A 27,406-nucleotide genomic window follows, 5' to 3' on the forward strand; every position below is an offset into this window, starting at 1 on the left:
GGTGTCCAACCTTATTGCGTCTCTCTGTGCCACACTGGAATAAGAGTTGTCTTGGGCTACACATTAAATACATTGTGACACATAATCACAAAACATCTCATGTTTTAAGTAAATTTACAATTTTGTGTTGGGTCACATTCACAGCCATCCTGGACTGCGTGCCGCCTGCAGGTCCCAGGTTGGACACCCCTGGCTAGAGAGACCTTGAGAGGTCTTTGCATCTTTCTCTTGGTCATGGGTCAGGATGGTACTCAAGCTTCTTAAACTGAGTAGGGGGTGGGGTGGGCATATTTCTCAGGTTGCTTGTTCAGATACACATTGTTCTTACTACTAAGGGACTATCTTATTCTATGGTAATGTGAGATTTTACAACTTGCCCCCATAATTTCTTTGTATACAATATTTCTCAACCTTAAGACAAAATTTTCAATATTTACATTTTTTTCAATGTTCACAATTTTAGAGAAAGAATCCTTGGATGTAAAAACACCCCAACCAACCAACCAACCCCCCCTCCCGCCCCCAACCTCCCATCTTCCTTTGCTATTATGATGTGAAATACTTTTTTTTTTTTTTTTTTGCATAGTAGCCCTTTCTCCAAACGTGACATTCCTCTCCCTTGATGCCCTTAGTTCTTAAGAGTTCAAAGCTTAAGTCACTATCCTATGCAATGAAGGCAAAGGCACTGGGGAAATGATACAAGTGCAACAGGGTCTAAGGATTAAAGGAGAGGTAGGGATGTGACTGTGGAACTAATGTATCTATTATTCTATTTGCTATAGGAATCTGCCCCTCTCCATTGCCATTTCCATGCCCATTGTCACCATCATCTACATCTTGACCAATGTGGCCTATTACACTGTGCTAGACATGAGGGACATCCTGGCCAGTGATGCTGTTGCTGTGGTAAACGATTTGCACTAGCAGAAGGCTGGGGGTGTTTGTGGACTTCTAGGTACAGTGCAGCTCTTGAAAGTCCCAGAAAAGGGAGTCCTTGAAAGGATACTGGGATATAGGACTTGTAAGGAGGTCCTGTTACCATTGTTGTGGAAGGGTTGGGTTCCAAGTAGTGGGAATCTGGGGGAATGCCTGTCTATGCCTTGCATCCCTAATGACTCTTTTCCTTAGACTTTTGCAGATCAGATTTTTGGAATATTCAACTGGACAATTCCACTGGCCGTTGCATTATCCTGCTTTGGTGGCCTCAATGCCTCCATTGTGGCTGCTTCTAGGTATGAGTGTTATCTTTTACTGGCAGGTATTTTGAAAACTCTGGCAGGGGAAGGTAAGGCTTATAGGGCCCAGACTTTAGTCACTGTGCTCCCCAAATGTCATTTACAACCTCTTGTTTCCATCAGCAGCATCTAGTTCTCACTAATCTCAATACTGAACTCCATCCCATATTATCTGAACTCTTTTGGGGGGAATGGCAGAGCGGGAGGGCTGTGTGGCACATACACTAGGCCATACCCATTGTCTTACAAGTTTCTCAACCTCTCCTATCTTATTCAAAATAGGCTTTTCTTTGTGGGCTCAAGAGAAGGCCATCTCCCTGATGCCATCAGCATGGTTCATGTTGAGCGGTTCACCCCAGTGCCTGCTCTGCTCTTCAACGTAAGTGATTCCCAGGATGAGGCCGAGAGCCAGATGGTGGGGGAAACAAGTAACCACAGATGCAACTGTCCTGGCTTCCTGAAAGCTCTCGAAGACATTCTAATGGAAAAACTACTGATGGAATATCCACTGTGGGCAAGACACTGTGCTAACTGCTGCAGTTGTTAGGAGAGAATTTGCCTTCTCGAAGGAATGGTAACCTCATTTGGTTCAGAATAAGGTTCATAAAACACATGGATACATTGTAATGACTGCCATGATACTGAGTGATGTTGTGTTTAAGCAAAGAAACTATCACTTACTTCCACAGGGGTAGAGGGTAAATGAGAAAAGACTTCTTTGATTAAGCGTATTTGAAGTAGGTTTTTAAGGTTAGGGTTGCAAACAGGAGAGAGAGGCTTTAGGTTAAGGCAAACAGCACCAGAAAACTTCTGAGGTAAAGCTGTGTGAAGTTAAATGTAGGTTGGAGCCATTATGGGAAGGCTCTTAGGCAAAAGATTTTTGAGTTGTTTTGAGGTCTGCTTTATAGGGGGTTAACTTGGCCAAGGCTTTAAGAATGTACTGAAAAAAAAAATCCCCCTGAGGCAATTGACTTAATTATTAGATTGGCCAAAAAGTTCGTTTAGTTTTTTCTGTATGATGGCTCTAGTAGTAGTTATATTTAACTTCACTCGAAGCAATTTTGTTAGATTGCACTTTGACAGCTGTCATATCAGTGTGCATTTAAAAAGAAACTTATCAAAATTGGTGAATTTTTGTGCAGCCATTTTAATACTGAAGATGGAAGATGTGCAACATTTTTGGCACATTATGCTTTATTATTTCAAGAATGGTAAAAATGCAACTGAAACACAAAAAAAGATTTGTGCAGTGTATGGAGAAGTTGCTGTGACTGAACACATCAAAAGTGGTTTGCAAAGTTTCTTGGTAGTATTGACATTTTAGCCAAATAATTCTTTGCTATGGGGATGTTTTATGTATTGGAAGATGTTTAGCTGCACCCCTGGCCTCTACCAACCAGAAGCCAATAGTGGGAGATAGTGGACATACTCAAAATATCCAAATTAATAAAGTGATTGGTGAAAATGAAAAATGTGTTTTATTTAATGGAAAAAACTAAAGACTTTTTCACCAACCCAAGAGAAAAGGAATGGGGTATTGAAATTCAGGTGCTAAAGAGGGTGGGAACAGAAAAGCACAGACGGGGAGACTGAGGACTTAAGAAGAGGGATTTGGTAAAAGGGGAGTGATAATCTTTGAGTTAACAAAGGGCCTGAGGAACTGACTTGTGCTTACTTACAGGGTATCATGGCATTGGTCTACTTGTGTGTAGAGGACATCTTCCAGCTCATTAACTACTACAGCTTCAGCTACTGGTTCTTTGTGGGGCTCTCAATTGTAGGTCAGCTTTATCTGCGCTGGAAGGAGCCTGATCGACCTCGTTCCCTCAAGGTAACTCACCTCCAACCTACCCGCTCCATCTATCTGTTCTGGGGATGCTTACGATACGGTTTATTCAGACCTTTGGTGGCAGTGTGCGGAGATGAAGGGGATGGGAAGGTAGTTCAGTGCTCTGATCTTCACTGGAGGTGGGGTTATTTTGGCTGTCAATCCTGACCTGTCTTAACTTCTAGTTGTTTCTTCTGTGCCCTTAGCTCAGCCTTTTCTTCCCCATTGTCTTCTGTTGCTGCACCATCTTCCTGGTGGCTGTTCCACTTTACAGTGATACCATCAACTCCCTCATTGGCATTGGCATTGCTCTCTCAGGCTTGCCCTTTTACTTCTTCATCATCAGAGTGCCAGAACAAAAACGACCTCATTGCCTCCGAAGGATTGTGGGTAAGATTTGGATCCTCAGGTTGACTTGGCTAATGCCACCCCCCACACCCTTATTTTTGCCTTTTCTGCAAATCCTGTCCCAAGTCACCTTTGCCATAGCCCCTTCCTGTTGTCAGCCTTAAGGTTTAACTTAAGTGTCTCCTCTGGCCTAACCTCATTCACTGCCACTTGAACTCAGTCCAGTTGGATTCTTCTGAGTTTTGATTCAAACTTCTTTTTGTAGCATCTGCCACATGGCACCTCCAGGTACTATGTATGTCAGTTGCCGCAGAGATGGATTTGGAAGATGAAGGACAGATGCCCAAACAAGATCCCAAGTCTAACTAAACATCCAGAATCCTGAGTAGTAAAAAGCAGGGGCCTCTTGTCTTCTACTGGCCAGAGCCATGGAAGTTGAAAAAGAAAGCTTACTGCTTTGGAGGCACCTGTCCAGAAGCCTGGTCTAGGCGCTCTGACATTTGAACTTGGTTTTTAAGGGATGGACTGTAATTTATTTGTTTTGCTACATATTATTTCAGATTTTTAAAAAGGGATGATAAAGCAGACTGTGGTGGGAACATGTCAGATGTGGGCTTTTTTGTTCCAGTAGCACATTCCCATGTGTTAAAATATTCACCCCCGGGTGCGCCTACCCACTCGTTTCCTTTAAAAGAGCCCATAATGCTCCAAACTTCCTGTCTCCTTTAGAGAGACATGGAAGTGTATAGGTGATGGACAATAAAAGGGTTATGTTCCTAAGCTTTGAGTGACTTCACTTTATACAGTCTCTGGGGCAGTTCCTAATAGCCTGGCAGGAAGACTAAAAACAATCTAATGCTTGAAAGTATCCAAGTATTTCTTCCCTCTCAAGCTTAGTTGCTGAAGGCTGATGCAACCAATCTCTACACCTAAGCTGCTGCAGTGAAATGTTAAGGTTGTTAGATAGAAACTACCACTCTGAATTTGAGCACACCTTTGAAGGATGTTTTAGAAGTAATGTTGGGGTAAATAAACATGGTTACTCTACTTAGATATAATCTCAACTCATGAGGCATCCCTCTATGACTGGCAAGGTAAATGTGGCTGAACACACATCTGCAGGGTGGGGAATCTAAGCTCTTGACACCAGGCCACTATACTGAGACACTTCCAAAGAGCATGGGCCATCAAGAGCAATCACCACCAATCTGTTCTTTAGCTTACTGGAGTACACAATCCAGCTCTCGGTTTAATAAGTACCAGGAAGCAACATATAGTACAGAGGTTTACTAATTCTGTGGATGGGAAGACCACTTGGCTCCCCAGTACTCTTTAACTTGGATATAAGAGTTTATAGTGGGATCTACTTTTAAAACGAACATCTCCATGCCCCAAAGTTTCTAAGTCTGGGGCAAGTCTTTGGAGAGGCAGAGTTAACATCAGTAAGAGCAGGTAACAGAATTCAGCCAAGTGTGTCGCGCCAGGGCTGCTTTGACTTTGGTTTGTCACAGCTGCTGTTAGAAGTGTTGGGAGCGGGATTTTTCCCATGTTGTAGCAAAGGGTTGTGGGTGAAGGTCTGTCGTAAGGGACCTGGGGGAAGAAGAGAAGCTCAATGAACAAAGGAAAGGGAGAAACAATGACAGAATTTAGTCTGAAAGGATTATTTACCCCTGGCTGCTAGCTCTAAGTGATTCTGCATGCGCCGTTCACGCTCTTGCAGCTGATAGGTGATTTCAGCATTCTTCCAGCCTGCATAACGAAGAGTAAGACAGTTGACCTCATACCCGTTTTTAGACCACTTTCCCCTGGTCCTAATTCACAGAGGACAGGCCCTTACCTCTTTTGAAGCTCTTTAGGAAGTTTTCTCGTGGAGGTAGTTTGCTGGAGTCATGCACAACACGCTGGGGGATTTTAAGTGCAGTGCGTACAGCTGGAATCCGGAGGCAAGCCACCTGGACCAGGGAAAACATATTCGAGGAGAACCAATACATGAACACCGCCTGGAAGAGAAGGAAGAGAAGGTACTCAGAAGCTGCATCCCTGGTCAGCTTGCTGGGCGGTGGCTGAGCTAGCTGGAAGGACTTGGAGCCAGCCTGGAAGTCATTACCCACCGAGGGAAAATGCACCGTTATTGGCAAGACTGCCAGGGGCATCACTCTCATAACATTTTTCATCCACTGCAGGTCAGCACTTTGTACACCAGTCTCAGCACCTAGCTGGGGGGGAGGTGAGGGGAGGCAGAGGAAGAGTAGCAATCTTAGTGACTATGGCTCATATTTATTACTCATCGATTCTTACTCCTCTAGAGAGAAACCACTTTAGCCCTAATCCCAGTTTGCTTCACAGACTTGGCATTTGGCCAACCTGGGCTCACCTCAAGGACACCCCACATTGTAGCAGTGACTACCAGAGGTAATATGTAGGTGGGGTCAGATAGTGTGAGATCCTGGAACCACCAGAGGCCACCTGTCTGTAGGCTGGGCACAGGAAGGTTGGCCATTTCTCTCAAGGCAATGAAGAAGGAGATGAAGATCGGCGCCTATTACACAGGATAAACAGTGTTAGGACCCCTTATCAGAGGGGACATTTTCGTTACTCCATTATTGAAAACCATGTATAATATTACCACCACCTGCTTTTTGGGGGTCTAGGTCATGGGAAACAGAAGGTAATCTGAAACAGAAGGTTCAGGATAAAATAAGAACATAAATGTTTTTGCTTACCTGAGTCAGAGGTAGAATGAGAGGTCTGAAAAGTTTAATATCATGCTTTTTCTGATACAATACCATCTCTGAGGAGGCCCTGTAAACTGTGAAGTGAGGGAAGTTAGTGGTTGGGCAGACAGTTACATTGGTGAAGGTACCATCCTCCTCATCTGGCCCATGACATTTCTAACTGACCCTGGCCAGTCACTGGAAGCACACCAGGGTCAGTCACCTAATGGCCCAAGAAACAGGCAAATCTTTAGGACCTGCCTCACAGTAGCAACTCCTGACTTAGATTGTTCCTTTCCTTCAGCAGAATGTCAGGAAAAGTGTAAATGTGATCCTCTCCCACATTCGTTCTGTAATTCACTCACACTCAGCGTGGTCTCCTGCCAACTTGGCCTCTCTGATTTGAGTGGAAAACTTCTGGATCTCTGGCAAGTGGTTGTGGATTTTGGCTGCCTCTCGTTGGCCCTTCACAATGAGAGGAAACACCAGGCAGCGGGCAAAGACTGTACCTGGAAAATACACATTAGGATTGGAGTAAAATTAAAGCAGTTCAGCAGCTAGAAGGTTGAAGATTTTTAGTTCTCACTAAAAGGGTCTCTCTTATTCTAGTTTTTCCCACACTGTGACTCATACCCAAGGGTCCCAAAACAAAAGGCAGGAGTATGAGTTAGTTCCTTCAAGGCTCAGTCCTCTGCTTTACCATCACATCAGTCTAATATTAATTTTTCTAAGCAATTAACCAGGAATCTCGTTTGTTTCCTTGAACAAAAGGTGACAGAAGCTACTTTTCTAGATCAATGGTTTGTAAACTTTTAAATTATCATCGATGGAACATTCCTCGTCCCCCAAACTCTAAGTGTAGTCCTAATATACATAACAGATAAAAATAATCTGGCTATAGGATTAAGTTCTGGCCTTTGCTCTGCTCAGAGGTACCCTTATAGAACTCTGGGGTTCCCAGGTATAAAGTCTGAAAGATGCTGACTCAGAAACCTCTAAAACAGGAGGTAATATGATGCCCTACTGCTTAAGCTCCTTATTATTTCTCCCCCCAACCACCAAAATTTTATTTTTAGAGAGAGGGGAAGAGAGGGAGAGAAACATCAATGTGTAAGTTGTCTCTTGCACGCCCCCTACCGGGGACCTGGCCCACAACCCAGGCATGTGCATTGACTGGGAATTGAACCCTTTGGTTCACAGGCTGGCACTCAATCCACCATGCACACCAGCCAGGATCTTTCCTATTTCTTTTACTATACTTCACATTTCCTGATCATTACAACAAATATTTAATTTATGGTATCTATAGATAAGTGGGTGTAGGCTAAAAAAAGATGGGGTTGTGGGGAGATACAGGTTTAGGTTTTACCAACATTATGATGGATGATATGCAGTGGAAAGAATGGAGCGAAGGATGGAACCCAGAATACCAGCACTGGTAGGGTATTGGCCAATGGAGATGGGAAAGTGTGGTCAGAAAGACAGGAAGAGCCCTGGCTAGAGCATCATCCTGTAATCAAAAGGTTATAGGTTTGATTCCCAGTCATGGCACATACTTAGGATGCGGTTATGATCCCTGGTCTAGGCACATACCAGAGGCAACCAATCGATGTTTCTTTAAAAAAAAAAAAAAGATAGGAAGAAAATCAGAAAAGAGTCATAAAAGCCATGAAATATAATTCAAAATCTAAAGTGTCTAACACAGAAAGATCAAGTATAAAAAGAAAAGTGGATTTAGCAATGATGTGACTGGCAATTAGAATAAAGTGGTATTAGTAAAAGTTAGATTGCTGAGGGTAAAAGAGTGGAAAGAAAGAAGCAAGTCCACTGGATACAGAATATTCCTTTAAGTAACAGCTATAAGCCATGGTTGGGGCATCATCCCTTAGCTTAACCAAAAAGTTGCAGGTTTGATTCCTGGTCAGGGCACATATGCAGGTTGTGGGTTTGAACCCTGGTCCGGGCACACACAACCCCACGTCTGGGTGCGTGCGGGAGGCAACCAATTGATGTTTCTCTCTCTCCCTTCCTCTCTAAAAGCAATGAAAAAGTATCCTCTGGTGAGAATTAAAGTAAAAAAACAAACAAAAACCCAAACCAACCCCCCCCCCAAACCCAAAACCCCACAGCTGTGAAAAGAAGGAGAAAATAGAATAGTTAAAGATGAACTAAGGATAAAGGGAAAAAGATTTTCCTACAAGAAGCACACGATATGCTTGAGCATGTTTACATATTCAGACTAGGGCAGTAAAAAGGGAGAAGCTGAAGACACAGGGAGATAAGGGATGATTGTTGGAGCAAGGTGTAGGAAGATACAGAATTTGAAGCACAGTTTTAGCCTACAAGAGGAGCAATGTGAGTGCCTTCCCAATTTTGGATTGAAGTGCTCGATCAGACCTCCTTTCCTAACCCAGGGCAGCTTCATCATTGTTACCAAGGTCCCCTTACTCTAACCCCATTCAAGTATTTACATTTTTTAAATTGCAGATGTTCTAGTGATTTTACAAGTCCTTTAGGAAATACAGGTAGAGTGCACGTATGTATGACTGTTCATCCCTCATTTGAATCATGTTTTTTCTGACCCTTAATCTTCTGCAACCATTTCCTGATACCCTCACAAAACTGCATTCTTTAAAGTTCTGTCCCCAACTACCCATTTCCTTCACCCATGTCCAGGATGCATTCCTCTTACATGCAGCAATGGCCCCCCACCAAGGTAGGCCTGCGTTAACATGCATAAATTCCAGTAGGTTCTGGATCAATCCCACTGGGGTGTGTGACCCCAGCCCCAGTTCACTGAAGCTCTGTTCTGCAGCAGCTAGGACTACATCTGCAGTCTCTCCAGAAGCCACTTCAGTTATTGCTGTGGGTGAGGGAGTTGCAGGAATGACTGGAGGGGCCTGAACCTGTGCAGCAAAAGGAAGCAATGTGTAATATTCAGTATGGGACACAGAAATTGAGGGTCCCTTTACGATAAGCAGTACCGGGTTGTTCCCTTGACTCCCTACTTCTTGTTCTCCCAGGTTAGCCTACATATCCACAGAACTCAGCTCTTAAAAAGGTCATTTTATTTTGCCCCCAAGGGAGAAAAATAACTCACTTCAGTCATTGGAGTGTCACTGGCATGCGCATAAACTGTTATACTTGTAATTTTCCTTAAAACAACTCAGTTTTGAAGACAAAATATCTACTTCTCACCGTAAGAAATATAAATAGCCATGAAATCTGGTAAATGATGTGGAAGTTACAATTTTTCTAACACACACACACACACACACACACACACACCTGGAATTACATTTCACATCACCATCGTGGCTTGGCCCCACTCTGGGAAACAAGGGTATGTATGTAGCATAAATCTCTCCTCAATCATTCCAACTGATCTGAAAATCTATTCCAAGCAGAAATGCTAGCATTCTGGGGAACTGTATGGAGTGTGGACAAGAACTCTCTCCCACATTCCACTCCCCCCTAGTCAAAACAGAATAAAAACAAAAAATCAACCAAGAAGCACCACTTCTAACACCGCAGGGACGAAAAGCGTCTTACCTGGGCTTCTGCAAACGAGATCGCTGAGATACTGAAGCCACGGGGGCAAGGGGCAGCGAGGAGGGCATAGCGTGGGCGCCCGCAGCACCGGCCAGCTGGGAATAGAACCCCAGCGGTCGGCGGTTTCCGGAGCAACTGCGAGGGCCCTCCGACGCTGTGGAACTGCGCGCGGAAAGGGAGGATGAAGCTCTTTTATCGAGAGTATAAATCGCGTCTTGCGTTCATTCTTCCCGCCCCCTCCTCCACAAGAAGCAGGCAGCTCGCTACCACAGGTGAGGACACTGTAGCTCTCCACGCGCAGAAGGCTGGCCCAAAGGCATGCTGAGTCCTGCACTTCACCTACCGCAGGCTCACCCCGGGGCCCAAAAGTGGAGGCTGAGGTTCCCCTGGCAGGGTGAAGCCTGTTCCAGGAACAGACAGATACAAGGCCAGTAAACCCGCGGGGTCAAAGAAGGTAACCCTTCTCCGTCCTCACGGGACCCGAGGTCATGGGACGCAGGTTTCGGTGAGCAGGTAAGCGTCTGCTCACGATTCTAGAACGAGGGGCCCCTGGCTGGGGTCACAGGGACACGGCAGCATCTCGACGTTCAGCCCTGGAGCAGTCTTACCTGACGCTGGGGCTGTAGCAGGCGGAGAAGCTCCCTGCGCCCGCACCAGGATACCACCGCCATTTTGACGGGAAGAGGACTTTCGTTCGCGCCTGCGCACTCAGAACCGCAGTCTCGCGGGAGGAGGCCTTTTTGGAAATGGGCATGAAGTCTGTGCTGTCGCCATTATCTGATCAAGGTGGTAAAGGGGGCTTAGTAGCCATGTTTGAAGTGGGTGAGAAGACGCAAAGGTCCGTATTTATAAGGTGCTGTAGAGAGTGTTTTTATAAGCTTTAAGTTAAGAGCCACCTAAGTGGCCACAAACTGGGGAGTTTTCTTACGTGTCTAAAGCCTCAGGACAGTCTTGGCTATTCTTGGCGTGGGTTCCCCCCCTCCCCCGCCCCCCGCCCCCCGCCCCCCACCCTGCCCAGTGTTATTTGATTCTTATTGCTAGATAATATTGTAGTCGCAGATCCAGTGATATTTGAGGGTAGTCTGGAGTCTGACAGAAATTGAAGGAAGGCAGCTTCTAGTAAAAAATTACCTTTCAGATAAAAGACAAAACTTTTAAGAGGAGGCTCCATCTTTCCCTTTTTCCTTCCTTAGTGGAGTTTTGTGAGGACTATCTTGTGACTATAAGGTGACAAGTCTAAAGATGAAAAGCTAATGTGTTGAAGATGGTTGTATGGATAGAAAACCCCGGCATACTTGATGATGTGATGTCATTCAGCTGCTGCATCAAGCTGGAAACCACCCATCTATAGACTTTGTTGTGTAAAATAATTAAAAGTCTTCACTCTTATGTCTCTGTTGCTTGGGTTTTTTGTTTCTTGAAGTTGATAGCATTCCTAAAGATATTTGAGGGGAAGTTGCTTTCCTCCAAAGAAGAAAAAGTACGTCTCAGAAAGGAGAAAGTTGGTTATATTTGAATCCCTACAAAGTCTTTCAACTACAAAGTGCTTTTTGAATGAGAAAGTACAGTACAGATTGGGAAAGATACAATAGCTTGAAATGATTTCAATCACTGCTATTTTAGAAAGGTTATGAACATAGCTGACAAATAATAAAAATAGGCAAAGAAGTAGAATGTAGATTTTGTTAATAATTAGGAGTGTGACCTATTATATGTTGGAAACTATTTTAAACAAGCTTTTTTGGTTACTTGAAAAGATCAATACTGTTAGAGATGATGACAAATACATAGGTATAGGACACTTGGGAAAAAATAGAACTGTTCTGTGGTAGTTACTTTGGTGGCCCCCAATAAACCATATCTCCCAGTGTTTGCACCCTTGTACAGCCTTGTACAGCTACTATAGAAAATAATATGGAGGGTATTAAAAACACTAGAAATAAATCCAGCAATTTCATTTCTGGGAATATGGAATTTTCTTCCTGAAAAAAAAGTGCACTGTATATATGAGATATCTGTATCACCGTGTTCACAGCAGCACTATCTACAATAGCTAAGACATGGAAACAACCTAAGTAGCCATCCATGGTAAGTAGATAAAGAAATGTGGTATACATATTGCCCTGACTGATGTGGCTTGGTTGGGTGTCATCCTGTAAAGTGAAAAGTTGCCGGTGTGATCCTGGTCAGGGTAAATGAATGGGTTGTGGGTTTCCTCCTGGTTGGGGTGTGTATGAGAAGCAACCAATCAATGTTTCTTATGTTTCTCTACCTCACTTTATCCCTGCCTTCCCCTCTCCCTAAAATAAATAAATAAAATCTTAAAAAAAAGATACAATTCAACTATAAAAAGATGGAACTCCTGCCATTTGTGATAACATGGGTGGACCTGGAGGGCATTATGCTAAGTGAAATAAGTCAGAGAAAGAAAATTACTGTATGATCTCACTTATATGTAGTCTCTAAAAAAATTACCAAACTTATATAAAAAGAGATCAGATTTCTGGTTATCACAGGCAGGGGTTGGGAGTAGGGGAATTGGTTGAAGGTGGTTGAAAGGTACAAACTGCCAATAAACTCAAGATGGATAAATGACTTAAATATAAGTCGTGATACCATAAAAGTCCTAGTGGAAAACAGGCAATAAAATTTCAGACATTCCATGTAGCAATATTTTTGCTGATATATTTCCTAGCGCAAGGGAAATTGATTCGGATCCTGGCCCACAGGATCTGTGTGTTGTGTGCTGAGACGAGACAAATTCACATGGACTGCGGAGTCCTGTGGAGGAAAAGGGATGGCACAACCACTCTCTCAAGGGGAGAGCACATTGACCCTTGCCTTGACAGGCTTTTATTGCTTTTCTGGGCACATTACATTGAAGATGATCCTCATTTACTATGCACAGGTTCACTTTAGGCAGTTACAGAAAACAAAGGAGAGGATGTTGCTAATTACATAAAAAAGGAAGGATATTTGCAAATGTAAAGGGAAAAGTGGTTAAACTGGTTACACTGGTCCTTGGAAGGTTTAGCATAGATTTTAGGAAGTTACTTTAAAGTTACGCAGTAAACATTTGCTGCCTGAATTCAAGGTGGGGGAGTTTTAGCAAAAGCAAGCCTCATAGCTGCCTAGGTACAATGCAGGCCTGATTCCCCACGGGGAGAACCTATCCTTGGGTGCGGGTCCTGTGTGCCAGACCTCGCTTCCCACTGGCCTTTCTGAGTGGGAGCTGGGCCCACACCATGTAGAACGGTCTCCAATACTAAGGAAAAAAAAATAAACAAATGGGACTATATCAAATTAAAAAGTTTTGGCATGGCTAAAGAAACCATCTTCAAAGTGAAAAGGGAACCAACTGTATGGGGGAACATATTTGCCAATGATACATCAGATGAGGATTTAACCTTCAAAATATATGAAGAACTCATATGACTCAACACCAGGAAGACACACAATTCAATTAAAAAATGGGCAAAGGATCTGAATTGACACTTTTTCAAGGAGGACACAGAGATGGAGCATATATGGAAAAAATACTCAACATCACTAGCCATCAGAGACATGCAAATTGAAACCACAATGAGATATCACCTCATACCTATCAAAATGGCTGTCATCAATAAATCAACAAACAACAAGTGCTGGCGAGGATGTGGAGAAAAGGGAACCGTAGTACACTGTTGGTGGGAATGCAGACTGATGCAGCCACTGTGGCAAACAGTATGGAATTTCCTTGAAAAATAAAAAATGGAACTGCCTTATGACACAGTGATAGCCTAAGAACCCTGAAACACCAATTCAAAAGAACTTATGCACCCCTATGTTCATATTGACACTATTTACAATAGCCAAGTGTTGGAAACAGCCTAAGTGCCCATCAGTAGATGAATGGGTCAAAAAACTGTGGTATGTTTACACAATGGAATACTATGCAGCAGAAAGAAAGAAGGAACTCCTACCTTTTATAACAGCATGGATGGAACTGGAGACTATTCTGCTAAGTTAAATAAGCCAGTTGGCGAAAGACAAATACTGTATGATCTCACTTATAACTGGAATCTAATAAACAAAATAAACTAAGGAGAAAAATAGAACCAGAGACATGGAACAGACTGATAGTTGCAGAAAGGGAGGAGGATGTGTGTGTGGGGGAGAATGGTGGAAGGAAGGAGGAGGGATTAGTAAAAGAACATGTATGAATGATTCATGAATATGGACAACGGAGAGGGGATTGAAGGTGGGAGAGAGGAGTGGGCTGGGCGGAGGGAGGCAAAAGGGAAAAAAAGTTGGAACAACTGTAATAGAATAAAAAATAAAAAAAAAGAAAGGTACAGACTTCAATTGTAGATAAGTACTGGGGATGTGATGTACACTATGATGACTGTAGCTAACACTGCTGTGTGGTATATTTGAAAGTTGTTAAGAGAGTAAATCCTAAGAGTTCTCATTACAAAGAAAAAAATTGTTTTTGGTATCTATATGAGCTGATGGACATTAATTAAAACCTATTGTGATAATTTCATGATATATGTAATTTAAGTCCTTATGCTGTACACCTTAAACTTATGCAGTACCATATGTCAATTTGTATGGATGTAGATGTGAACAAAACTAACTCCATCTTGGCATCCTGATTTTCTTTCATGCTGTGATCTTTGACCAGCCTCACTGTACTTAGCGAGCATATCAAAGCCTTCTAATTGATGATTATCTGTGTTCCATAAAATACAGCCATAAGTATTTTTGTTAGTAGTGGCTGGAATGGCATGACAATGGAGATAACTATCAAATGATAGTATTGATTATAAAGAATCATCTGCCACAAAACCATCAGGAGGTATGGCACGTGGTGTGTACTGAATACTGCATTTTTGTTCCATTGCCTTGTCAATAATTGGTAACTGAGTTACACTATAAAAATAGTAAAGAACTGTGGTGGGGGCTGGGTGAAAAAAATGAAAGGATTAAGCAGAGGAAAAAACCTATAGATGCATACAACAGTATGGTGATTACTAGAGGGGAAAGGATGTGGGGGGAGGTAGAAGAGGGTGAAGGGAGGATACATGGTGATGGATGGAGACCTGACTTGGGGTGATGAACACACAATATAATATACAGATGATGTACTATAGAATTGTGCATTTGAAACCTATATAATTTTATTAACAATGTCACCCCGATAAATTCAGTAAAATTTTAAAAAAAGTACTGTAACAGGGGTCTGTTAGTAGAGAATAGTTTGCACAGCACTGTTGGGTCATCTGTCTTCTCCAACCCTACATCCCTGTAAGTAAATTACCCTTTAATACATTCTGATATATTCTGTGGAGTTGCTGGCATTGTTCTTTAGTCTGAAGATACCTTCTTATTATGGTGGCCATTAAGCCTTTGCCCCACCACTGGGCACAATTACATCTCAATAAAACTGGAAAAAGTTCTCCATACACAGACACATACACGCACTGTGTAACAATGTTAGGTAGATGATGGATGTGTTAAGTAACCTTATTGTAGTAGTTATTTTGTAATATTCATGTACAGGATGGGGCAAAAGTAGGTTTGCAGTTGTCCATATGGAAAATAATACAATAATTAAGAAATAATACAACAATAAACTGTTTTGTGTACTCTCAGCTGTAAACCTACTTTTGCCCCAACCTGTATATCAATTATTACACTGAACATGTGCCTTAAACTTACTAATTATATATGTCAACTATATCTCAATGAAGTTGGGGAAAAAGTTCTGAGGAATACACAGAAAAATTCTACTAGAATATGTAAATTTAGTAAGGTTATAGGATACAAGGTCAACATACAAAAATCAACTACATTTCTATACACTAACAATGAACAACTGGAAAATTAAAAAACCTACTTACAAGAGCATCAAAATCAAGAAATATTTAATAGTAAATTTGACAAAATATACATGAGACTTGTAACTGAAAGCTCTCAAACATTACTGAGAGAAAACATAAAAGGCCTAATTAAATGGAGAGATACACCTTATTCACGGATTGTAAAACTCAATATTGTTCAGATGTTAGTTCTTCTAAAAATGATTTACAGCAATTTCAATAAAAATCCTGGCACTTCAATAGAAATTGACAAGTAATTAGTACATTTATATGAAAAATGTAAAAGACCTAGAACAGACAAAATGTTTTTTGAAGAAGAAGAACAAAGCTGGGAGACTTACAGTACCTGATTTCAAGATTTTCTATAAAGCAATAACAGTCAAGACATTGTGGTACTGATGTAATAGACATTTAGGTCAAAGGAACAGAATGGTTTCCAGAAATAAATCCACACACACATAATTTATTTCAATAAAAGTGCCAAGGGACTTCAAAGGGAAAATAAAAGGAAAGTTTTTTCAATAAATGGTGCTGGAATAACTATATATATCTATAAAAAAATTCAACCTCCAACTCTTAGCTTATATTACATATAAAAATTAACTTGGAATGGATCATAATCTTCAACTTAAAGCTAAAACTATAATCTTTTGTAGAAGAAAACACAAAAGAAAACCTTAGGAATAGGCAAAAATTTCCTAGACAGGACAGAAAATGTCGCTAGTCATAAAAGAAAAATCTGATAAATAGGACTTCATCAAAATTAAAAAACCCTCTGTTCTTTCAAATGCACTATTAGAAAAATTAGTAAAAGGCAGTCACTGACTGGGAGAAATATAATCACAATATATATCTGACAGTTGATTTGTGTCTAGAATATGTAAATGAGTTATCTTACAACTCAATAATTAAAAGCAGACCTACCCAATGAAAATGGGCAAATGTTTTAAACAGACATTTCACAAAAGTAGATACCAGAAGAAATAGCCAAACATCACATAAAGAGATGCTCACTATCATTAGTCATCAAGAAGATGCAAAATAAAACCACATTGGTTTACCCCTCCACATCTACCAGGATTGTGGGAATTACCAGGGAATGGATTGACAATACCAAGTATTGGTGAGTATGTGTATAATTTAGTTGTAATTTTGATGTGTAACCTCATAGGAATGAAGAATAGTACAATTCTTTGGCAGATTCCTATAAAATTAAATGTACATCACATAACCAAGCAATTCCCCTCTTAGGAATTTATTCAAGAGAAATGAAAATGTATGTTCTCAAAAAGACTCGTACATGAGTGTTCACAACAACTTTATTTTTAGGAACACCAAATTGGAAGCAACTCAAATATTCAGCAGTACATGAATAGATAAATTCTAGTATATTCATACAAGGGAATACTACTCAGCAATAAAAGTAATGAATCACTGATACACACAACAACATGGGTGAATGTCAAAAACACTATGTTGACTGAAAGAAGCCAGACTCAAAGAATACATGGTCCAATTCCATTTACATGAAGTTCTAGAACTGTAAAGCTAATATATAGTGGCAGAAAGCAGATCAGTGATTGGAGCTGCAAGTGGGTGGGTGAGGGTAGAATCAACTGCAGAGGGACATGAGAATAAATATTCTATATCTTTTCTTAAAATAGTTTTTTTTTGGAATTTATTGATTTGTATTTAAAGGGAAATGTTGACACAGGTGCAGCAGAGATAACTTGAACAAGTGGGAAAAATACTTGTTCACAATACTGAGTTAACAATACTGAAACACTACTAAAGTAATTCCAGGACATAGAGTTTATCTGACATAGCAATATCTCTTAGATGCTGTCACTGATACTAAAACTGAATGTTTTCTACTCGTATAAACACACAGGAGTATAATTGGCAATATTCAATCAATTCTTTTCTTTCCTGAATATGTAAAAATTAAAATACTAATTATAGAAGTAGTACATCTCCTCTTTAAATATTTCTTATAGATTCGATTTCAATATTTTCATTCAATAGTGGTGTGATCTAAGAGATTTTTCATTCACAAGTCAAATAACAAACCACCCAAAGGGAATTGATAGTCTTTAGGCTCATAGTGCAAATAAAGAGTTCAGGAATGCAGCGACTGACATTTCTAAAATACGAAACAGATAAAATTCTTAGAAGATACATACAATAAGCTGACCATAGAACTAGAACATTTGATAACTTTACTGGCGATTTTAAAAAAGATTTTATTTATTTATTTTTAGAGAGAGGGGAAGGGAAGGAGAAAGAGGGGAGAGAAACATCAATGTGCAAGAGATACATGGATCTGTTGCCTCTCACATACTTCCAATTGGGGACCTGGCCCCAAACCCAGGCACGTGCCCTGACTGGGAATCAAACTGGCAACCTTTTGATTCATAAGCCGGCACCCAATCCACTGAGCCACACCAGCCAGGGAGCAATTTACTGGGCCTCCACGTGTTTTCAAACTCAACTTGAACTCTTGACGTAGGCTTTGCATTTTGCTTTTCCAGTTTCCCTAATAACACAAACATGATTCAAACCTCTGAAGTATTCATTATAGCCAAGGGCATATCCTACAACGAACTTGTCTGGAATTTCAAATCCAACAAAGTCTGGTCTATATCCAATACTTGGAGGGGTTCTTTCCACCAGCAAGCTTGAGACCTTGATCATCTTCAGATTATGTTGCTTGACCAAGAAAAACAAGGTTTGCATTGTTTCACCAGTGTTAACTTGTATCTTCAACAATAACACATTCTTTCCAGTTTAAGTGCAGAGCAAATCTCCACCAATCACTTTTATGTCCCTGTTGACTGGTCATTGCAGTAGTTCTTCAGTCTGGTAAAATCTACAGTCATAGGAATGGACCTATCACTATTTTTTTTCTGTGCTTTGATGTACTCCTGTAGGTCAGCAAAGAATTTACAGCACCCCCTTGAACACACATAGGGCTACCAAGTGGTGTCCTAATATCTCTTCCGTCACATCTAGAGCAAGCTGTTGGGTCCTGTCCAAAATTAGTCCATGAGGAATAAACACCTTTTCAAAATCTTCAATGTAATGATTAGATATCCCAAATAAATATAAGTCATACCCTGGTTCATCATCACTAATCAGGATGCTGGCATTGCCAGTAGACTTGTGGGCTGAGGGCAGTCTGAGGAGGAAGGAGCCAGGTGTAGGATCAAGGAGGGTGGGGCAGAGGTACAGCAGGAGGAGGACCCCAGTGGGAAGGCAGAGAGGTTTTGCAATATTCTACATCTTGGTTGTAGTGGTAGTTATATAGGTAAATATATTTATCAAAACTCAACAAACTGTTCACTTAAATGGGCACATTTTATGTGTTTCACATCAATAAATTTGATTTATAAGTGGAAAATTTTATAGATCACTTTTGAAATAGTATACTTGCTTCAGTTTTCTGCATATTTCAAATGAAAAGCTTAAAAATTAGTTTTCTGGATAATGTTTTACTTCTTAACTCAGCATGAATATTCATCCTTTGGTGCCTTATGAGAGATGCAGATAAAGTGCTTTGGGAGTTCTGAGGAGAGAGACATTATTTCTAACTAAGAGAACTCCAGACAACATGGAGGAAAACATTTTTAATCTTGGCCTTTGTTAATAGATAGAGAGAGAGATAGATAAAGAAAATGGCATGGCATTACAGGCAGAGTGAACAATAAAGCAAAACAATATTGCTTTTTGCAAAAAACTTTATTTGGAGAGACTCCAAATCTGCATTTCATTGTTTATTATATCATGTCTCTATGTTAAATGCCTATATGTAATTTTATCACCTTTAATTATACATGGGTGATTTCTCCCTATGCAAAATGCTTAATCATGTTTAGTTAGGAAATCTTTGAAAAAATGTAGTCTGCAGGAATTTATTAACTTAAAAATCAGAGTTAGCTATCTTGTAAATAAATAATTTCTGCCACAGAACCAGGGAAAGACCATCTATTCATTCAACATTTATTCACTCAACAAAACATTTGTTGAGGGCCTGTTATGTACCTGGCACTGTTCCAGGCAATAAAAACCACTCTGTAATGAATGAAGAGCCACTTTGGGTAGACAGTATGATATCAATAACCTTATATAGTCTTCCTTTTAAAAAGATACATATTTTAGAGTGGTTCCAGTCAAGATGGCAGAATAGGTAAAGGCTGTGCTTTCCTCTTCCCACAGTCACATTAAAATTACAACTAAATTATAGAATAACCATCATTGCGAACCACCTGAAGAGTAGCTGAACAAAACTCCTATAACTAAGGGTATAAAAAAGAAGCCATGTCGAGACTGGTAAAACAGGCAGAGAGGCGAAACAGGTTAGTTAAGAATCAGGAGTGATGCCCTGGCCAGTATGGCTTAGTTGGTTGGAGCATCATCCCATAGACTGAAAGGTTATGTGTTCCATTCCTGGTCAGGGCACATACTCAGGAGGATGTTTGATCGCAATTGGAGAACATATGAGAAGGCAACCAATCAATGTTTCTCTCTCACATTGATGTTCTCTCTCTCTCTCTCTCTCTCTCTCTCTCTCTCTCTCTCTCTCTTTCTTTCTCTGCTTTCTATCTAAAAGCAAAAAAAAAAAAAAAACGTGGTAGGAAGTTAAGTCCCCACAACTCTGGCTGCAAAAACCAGTGGTGATTTGATGGAATAAAGTGCTGGAGCCCTAGCAGTTCCTCTTAAAGAACCCACACATGGACTCACCTACTCAGACTCATTCCCTCTGAGCTCCAGCACCAGGGTAGTAGCTTGAAAGTCATCAGTGGTATATGGGGAGGAATTGAAGTGTCTGGCATCAAGGTGAGCAGAGGCCTCCTGCCACAGACTTGGCAAGCTGGTACCATATCTGAGACTCTATCAACATGGCTAACACTGTTTGACCTGCCTTGGTGACCCCAGAGACTCTGCCCCACCCAACTTATGAGCTCACTCAAGTGGCTTTTCCATATGAATGGTGGGTCTTGGCTCATGCTTCACAACTTCCTAAATCCTCTCAAACAAGCAAGAGCTGGCTTCAGTGAGCCCCTGGCCTGGCACTAACAGCAGCCAGCCAAGATTCATAGCTTGGTTTCGCTGGGAATCTCCAAGCACAGCACAAGTAGCAGCCATCACAGATTGCTTTATAGCTTAGGCAGGATACCTCGGGCAAAACATAGGTGGGGGCTGACCTTGGCCTGCACCACCCAGGAAACCCCAGTGGACAGCTACAGACCATTTTGGAGCACCGCCACCCTGCCCCTGCACAGCTGATCTTGCATGGAAGGTGGAGCTTGGTGGTTAGTGGTCACAGCCAGTACTCACAGCTGATTGGCCTGGGTAAATTCCTCCCATTAATCTGCCGACAGTAACCAAGGCTCAACTACAAGAGGAGGGTGTACTCAGCCTACATGAAGGCTGAATCTTGAGTACCCAGCTTGGATGATAGGGGAGGCTGTGCTTCTGAACCCTACAGGACACCTACTACATTAGGCCACACTACCAAGACATTGAGTCAAAGCAGCTCTATCTAGTACATAAAAACAAACACAGGGAGGCTGCCAAAATGAGGAGACAAAGAAACATGGCCCAAATGGAAGAACAGAACAAAACTCCAGAAAAAGAACTAAACAAAATGGAGATAAGCATTCTATCAGATGCAGAGTTCAAAACACTGGTTATGAGGCTGCTCAAGGAACTTAGTGAGGACCTCAACAGCATAAAAAAGATCCAGTCAGAAACAGAGGATACACTAATTGAAATAAGAACATTTTACAGGGAAACAATATAATGGATGAAGTGACAATCAAATCAATGATTTGGAACATAAGGAAGCAAAAAACAACCAATCAGAACAACAAAAAGAAAAAGAATCCCCCCCCCCCCCAATGAAGATAGTATAAGCAACGTCTGGGACAACTTCAAGAGGTCCAACATTTGCATCATGGAGGTGCCAGAAGGAGAAGAGAAAGAGGAAGAAATGGGAAATCTATTTGTTCTTTTTTTTTTTTAAAGATTTTATTTATTTATTTATTTATTTAGAGAGAGGGGAAGGGAGAGAGAAAGAGAGGGAGAGAAACATCAATGTGTGGTTGCCTCTCACATGGCCCCCACTGAGGACCTGGCCCGCAACCCAGGCATGTGCCCCGACTGGGAATTGAACCTGCGACCCTTTGCTTTGCAGCCCACGCTCAATCCACTGAGCTACACCAGCCAGGGCTTGGAAATCTATTTGAAAAATAGTGAAAGAAAACTTCCCTAATTTGGTGAAGGAAATAGACATGCAAGTCCAGGAAGCACAGAGAGTCCCAAGCAAGATGGATGTAAAGAGGCCCACTCCAAGACACATCATAATTAAAATGCCAAAGTTTAAAGATAAAGAGAGAATCTTAAAAGCAGCAAGAGAAAAACATTTAGTTACCTACATGGGAGTTCCCATAAAACTGACAGCTATTTCTCAAAAGAAACTTTGCAGGCTAGAAGGAATTGGCAAGAAATATTCAAAGTCATGAAGAGCTGGGACCTACAGCCAAGATGGCTCTACCCAGCAAAGATGTCATTTAGAATGGAAGGGCAGATGAATAGCTTCCCAGACAAGAAAAAACTAAAGGATTCATCATTACCAAACCATTATTATATGAAATGTAAAAGGGACTTATTTAAGAAAAAGAAGATCAACACAGTGAACAATAAAATGGCAATAAACACATATCTAATGTGGGGGAGCTCCGCCCGCAGGGCCCCGCTGGCTGCCACAGAGGAGAATAAGTCTACCAAGACACGATCTGCTTGGGGAGGAAAGGCGGCTGATCTCTCAAGGGAGAAGGGCCAGGAGCCTGTTCCTCTATGGGCTTTGGTTGGGTTTATTTGCATATGAATACAGGGAGTATATGTAAAGCTCATCAATCATTGTCAGGCAGTAATGATCAAATAATAGATAACATTCAAAGAAATTCTGAGTCAGGGTCATATAGTTAAAGGGCCATAAAACTTTGGGGAACAAAGGGTCATTTCGTGCATGGACCCTTATCATTTAAATTGAGGGTATTAGCAAAGTAGGTTTCATAGGATTTTATGCATTCTTTCTTAGGCCTGATCACCCTAGGGAACCCACCCTTTCCAGAACAGGGCTGCACCCACCTCCAGCATTGTTTCAGGCTTAAGTCAGGCAGGGAAAGTCAGGCAGGGAGACTTCTTACAGACAGAATGAGGACTCAAGCTTTGTCAAAGCCGAGGGGCAAGGGTCCATCACCACCTTTTTCTATAGCCCCCCAAGTCCTTCCCTGAGGGCCCCTTCATGACCATGACTGTTCTAGGTCGTCCCTCCTTTGAGGAATTTGTTTTTTTTTAAAAAATATATTTATTGATTATGCTATTACAGTTGTACCATTTCCCGCCGCCCTCACTCCACTCCATCCTGCCCACCCCCTCCCTCCCACATTCCCCCCACTATAGTTCATGTCCATGGGTCATGCATATAAGTTCTTTGGCTTCTACATTTCCTATACTATTCTTACCCTCCCCCTGTCTATTTTCTACCTACCATTTATGCTACTTATATTCTGTACCTTTCCCCCTATCTCCCCCTCCCATTCCCCTGTTGATAACCCTCCATGTGATCTCCATTTCTGTGGTTCTGTTCCTGTTCTAGTTTACTTAGTTTGCTTTTGTTTTTGTTTTAGGTGTGGTTGTTAATAACTGTGAGTTTGCTGTCATTTTTACTGTTCATATTTTTTATCTTTTTCTTAGATAAATCCCTTTAACATTTCATATAATAAGGGCTTGGTGATGATGAACTCCTTGAACTTGACCTTATCTGAGAAGCACTTTATCTGCCCTTCCATTCTAAATGATAGCTTTGCTGGATACAGTAATCTTGGATGTGGGTCCTTGCCTTTCATGACTTGGAATACTTCTTGCCAGCCCCTTCTTGCCTGTAAGGTCTCTTTTGAGAAATCAGCTGACAGTCTTATGGGAACTCCTCTGTAGGTAACTGTGTCCTTATTTCTTGCTGCTTCTAAGAGTCTCTCCTTATGTTTAATCTTAGGTAATGCAATTATGATATGCCTTGGTGTGTTCCTCCTTGGATCCAGCTTCTTTGGGACTCTCTGAACTTCCTGGACTTCCTGGAAGTCTATTTCCTTTGCCAGATGAGGGAAGTTCTCCTTCATTATTTGTTCAAATAAGTTTTCAATTTTTTGTTCTTCCTCTTCTCCTTCTGGCACCCCTATAATTCGGATGTTGGAACGTTTCAAGATGTCCTGGAGGTTCCTAAGCCTCTCCTCATTTTTCTGAATTCTTTTTTTTTAAAAATATATTTATTGATTATGCTATTACAGTTGTCCCATTCCCCCCCCTTCACTCCACTCCATCCTGCCCAACCCCCTCCCTCCCACATTCCCCCCCTATAGTTCATGTCCATAGGTCATACTTATAAGTTCTTTGGCTTCTACATTTCCTACACTATTTTTGCCCTCCCCCTGTCTATTTTCTACCTATCATCTATGCTACTTATTCTCTGTACCTTTACCCCCCTCTCCCCCTCCCACTCCCTTATTGACAACCCTCATGTTCTAGTTGTTTGCCTAGTTTGCTCTCGTTTTTGTTTTATGGGTGGCCATTAATAACTGTGAGTTTGCTGTCATTTTTACTGTTCCTATTTTTGATCTTCCTTTTCTTAGGTAACTCCCTTTAACATTTCATATAATAAGGGCTTGGTGATGATGAGCTTCTTTAACTTGACCTTATCTGAGAAGCACTTTATCTTCCCTTCCATTCTAAATGATAGCTTTGCTGGATACAGTAATCTTGGATGTAGGTCCTTGCGTTTAATCTTGGGTGGTAATGTAATTATGATGTGCCTTGGTGTTTTCCTCCTTGGGTCCAGCTTCTTTGGGACTCCCTGAGCTTCCTGGACTTCCCGGAAGTCTATTTCCTTTGCCAGATCGGGGAAGTTCTCCATTATTTGTTCAAATAAGTGTTCAATTTTTTGTTCTTCCTCTTCTCCTTCTGGCACCCCTATAATTCGGATGTTGGAACGTTTCAAGGTGTCCTGGAGGTTCCTAAGCCTCTCCTCATTTTTCCAAGTTCTTGTTTCTTCATTCTTTTCTGGTTGGATGTTTGTTTCTTCCTTCTGGTCCATACCATTGATTTGAGTCCCAGTTTCCTTCTCATCACTATTGGTTCCCTGTACATTTTCCTTTGTTTCTCTTAGCATAGGCTTCATTTTTTCATCTGTTTTTCGAACAGATTCAACCAAGTCTGTGAGCATATTGATAACCAGTGCTTTGAACTGTGCATCCGATAGGTTGGCTATCTCTTCCTCGCTTAGTTGTATTTTTTCTGGAGTTTTGAAGTGTTCTGTCATTTGGGCCATTTTTTTTGTTTGTTTGTTTGTCTTGGTGCGTCTGTTACTTTAAGGGGCGGAGCCTTAGGTGTTCACCGGGGCGGGGTAATGCTGGTGGCTGCGCTGTGACTCTGTATGTGGGGAGGGGCCGAGTGGGAGCAATGGCGTCCGCCTCACTGTCCTCCGGATTTCAATCTTTCACTCCAATACCCACAATCAAACTGGGCCACTCTGGTGCTGGTTCCCGAGTAAGTGGGCCTGTGCACACTCTAGGCCCCTGTGGGTCTCTCCAACAACCTCTCCTGTGAGGCTGGGAGTCTCTCCTGCTGCTGCCCCAAACCCCAGGGGCGCTTTCAATCAGAGGTTTGAGGCTTTATTTCCCCCGAGCTGGAGCCCTGGGTTGCGCGGTCTGCTTCGATGCCCACTGTTTGTCCAGTTTATCTGTGTGCGAATGTGGGGACGTGGGGTGCTACCCGCTGCTCTGCCTGCCTCACTCTCCACCACTCTGAGTCCGGCCCTGTGGGTTTATCTGTGCAAATGTGGGGCCGCAGGGTCTGCTAGTGCTCAGACTGCCTGCGCCATTTGTCCCACACTCCGCCAGTCTCAGTCCCACCACAGCCACTCGAGTCCTCTCCACCCCGGTACCCGTCTCCGCCCCTCCTACCAGTCTGGATGAATGTTTATTTTCTATTTCCTTGGTGTCAGTCCCCCTTGCTGTTCGATTCTCTGTCAGTTCTGGTTGTGCGAGGAGGCGCAGTGTGTCTACCTGTGCTGCCATCTTGGTTCCTCTCCTCATTTTTCTGAATTCTTGTTGCTTCATTCTTTTCTGGTTGGATGTTTCTTTCTTCCTTCTGGTCCACACTGTTGATTTGAGTCCCAGTTTCCTTCCCATCACTATTGGTTCCCTGTATATTTTCCTTTGTTTCTCTTAGCATAGCCTTCATTTTCTCATCTAATTTGCGACCAAATTCAACCAATTCTGTGAGCACCCTAATTACCACTGTTTTGAACTGTGCATCTGATAGGTTAGCTATCTGTTCGCTGCTTATTTATGGAGCAATAATTCAGCTGATTGTTGCCAGATGCAAGGCGGTTGTAGTAGAATGGGTGAAGAGGTAAGGGGTTTAAGAACTACAAATAGGTAGTTACAGAATAGCCATGGGGATGTAAAGTATGTTATAGGAAATGGAGTAGCCAAAGAACTCATACACGTGACTCTTGGACATGAATATTATGGGGTAATTGCCTGAGGGAGTGGGGGGTTTCTGTGTGGAGGAGGGCAAAGGGGGAAAATCAAGACAGCTGTAATAGCATAATCAATAAAATATAATTTTAAAAAAGCAAATCAATTTAATACATAGGAAAAAACACAAGAGACAACTAAAATAGGGTGACAAAGAAACAACTACAAAACAAAACAAGAAAATTTTTATTACTTAAATGAACTGGGGCTCTCCCTATAACTCAGCAATAATTTTTTTTACATCTTACCAATTTATTCAAACATCCTCTGAGTGTCTACTTCGTGTCAGGGCCCATTACATGTGTAGTTTATTGCCCACAGTCGTTCTAAGCCTTTCTCTCCTTTACTCCCAGCTGGATGCCCCTCAGCACCTGTGCCTCCCTCTGTTTCCTTCTACTTTCTGGACAAAAGGAAGAAAAGATTTTGTTAGATGAGCCTTTAATCCATTCCAAAATAATTCTGTATCTGCTTCTTTCTCTCTCCCTATCTGAGATAATAAACTGAATTCTTTTGAAGTGTGAACTATGGTATCCTTGTGCTCTCAGTCCTTTTTGTTTTCTCCCTTTTGGTTGCTATAAGCATCTAGAATTAAGGATTTTCTCCCTTAATTCCCTGTGTTTAGCTTAAACATTTTAAATGTTCTCTTCTCACCTCTGCCTGCAGATGTAATCTTCTTCCTTGTGCTGAAAACAACACAAGACAAAATAAAAAACACCAAAACTCCCCAAACTTTCATTTGACCTTGGTGCAACTCAGCCTATTTTTTTTCATCCTTTTATTGTTACAAGTTTAAGGACAAAACTCCATTTTCTCAATGCACAGTCACTTCTAGTTCTGCTCTCGACTCCTGCTGTTCCCTCAGCTCCAGTCCCTGTCATTCACACCGTTCACTGACAGGCAATCCTGGCTTCCTAATAGCAAGGCTCAGTGGATTTTTCTCAGCCCTCATTCTCTTAGATTTCTGTATGGCATTTGACACCGTTGATTACCCCTCTCTCTAAAACTCTCCTCTCATTGTTTTCATAGTAAAATGTATTATTTTCTTCTCATCTTTTTACTCAAACCTTTTCAAAAACAGTTTAGATGCATACATATACTGAGCTTAGTTTCCAACGTGTGTATTGCAGTTTGAAGTGGGCTGGAGGAAATAGCGGATGTCACCAAAAGTTGATTGCTGCTCAGACAGGTTTGGTAGGATGCTGTCCAGTGATGTTAAAATCTTCCACTTGGAAGGTCTTGATATTTGATTGTGTCTGAGGCTGGT

The 27,406-nt window shown here is 41.6% G+C and overlaps 3 protein-coding genes, 1 long non-coding RNA gene and 1 pseudogene across 7 annotated transcripts in view; 2 read left to right on the top strand and 3 right to left on the bottom strand.

Moving 5' to 3' along the window:
• The window catches only part of SLC7A7 (solute carrier family 7 member 7), a 32,589-nt gene extending 28,398 nt beyond the window's left edge, over positions 1–4,191 (top strand). For all 4 annotated transcript variants that reach the window (XM_024556994.4, XM_045192409.2, XM_045192417.2 and 1 more), the window contains 6 exons: positions 783–906; positions 1,129–1,232; positions 1,518–1,614; positions 2,917–3,066; positions 3,270–3,453; positions 3,677–4,191. In XM_024556994.4, the coding sequence (XP_024412762.2) occupies positions 783–906; positions 1,129–1,232; positions 1,518–1,614; positions 2,917–3,066; positions 3,270–3,453; positions 3,677–3,780 (763 nt within the window). In that variant the 3' untranslated portion in view covers positions 3,781–4,191. The remainder of the gene's footprint in view (positions 1–782; positions 907–1,128; positions 1,233–1,517; positions 1,615–2,916; positions 3,067–3,269; positions 3,454–3,676) is intronic.
• MRPL52 (mitochondrial ribosomal protein L52) overlaps positions 1–27,406 on the bottom strand; it is a 137,543-nt gene that overhangs the window by 38,015 nt on the left and 72,122 nt on the right. The gene's annotated exons all lie outside the window — the stretch shown is intronic.
• Positions 4,684–10,370, bottom strand: OXA1L (OXA1L mitochondrial inner membrane insertase). The gene is made up of 10 exons (XM_053927945.1): positions 10,286–10,370; positions 9,678–9,839; positions 8,818–9,031; positions 6,491–6,634; positions 6,135–6,220; positions 5,786–5,950; positions 5,523–5,627; positions 5,249–5,411; positions 5,080–5,160; positions 4,684–5,001 (listed from the first exon to the last, which is right to left on the bottom strand). The coding sequence occupies exons 1-10, from the start codon at positions 10,346–10,348 to the stop codon at positions 4,874–4,876; spliced, it is 1,311 nt and encodes a 436-aa protein (XP_053783920.1). The 5' UTR covers positions 10,349–10,370; the 3' UTR covers positions 4,684–4,873.
• Positions 10,348–11,066, top strand: LOC123479390 (uncharacterized). Its single transcript, XR_006654997.3, has 2 exons — positions 10,348–10,515; positions 10,871–11,066. It is a non-coding gene; the product is annotated as an uncharacterized lncRNA (long non-coding RNA).
• LOC112300938 (hypoxanthine-guanine phosphoribosyltransferase pseudogene) lies at positions 18,029–20,295 on the bottom strand (annotated as a pseudogene).

The sequence above is a fragment of the Desmodus rotundus genome, chromosome 7 (genome assembly GCF_022682495.2).
Source record: "Desmodus rotundus isolate HL8 chromosome 7, HLdesRot8A.1, whole genome shotgun sequence".
Classification (NCBI taxonomy): domain Eukaryota; kingdom Metazoa; phylum Chordata; class Mammalia; order Chiroptera; family Phyllostomidae; genus Desmodus; species Desmodus rotundus.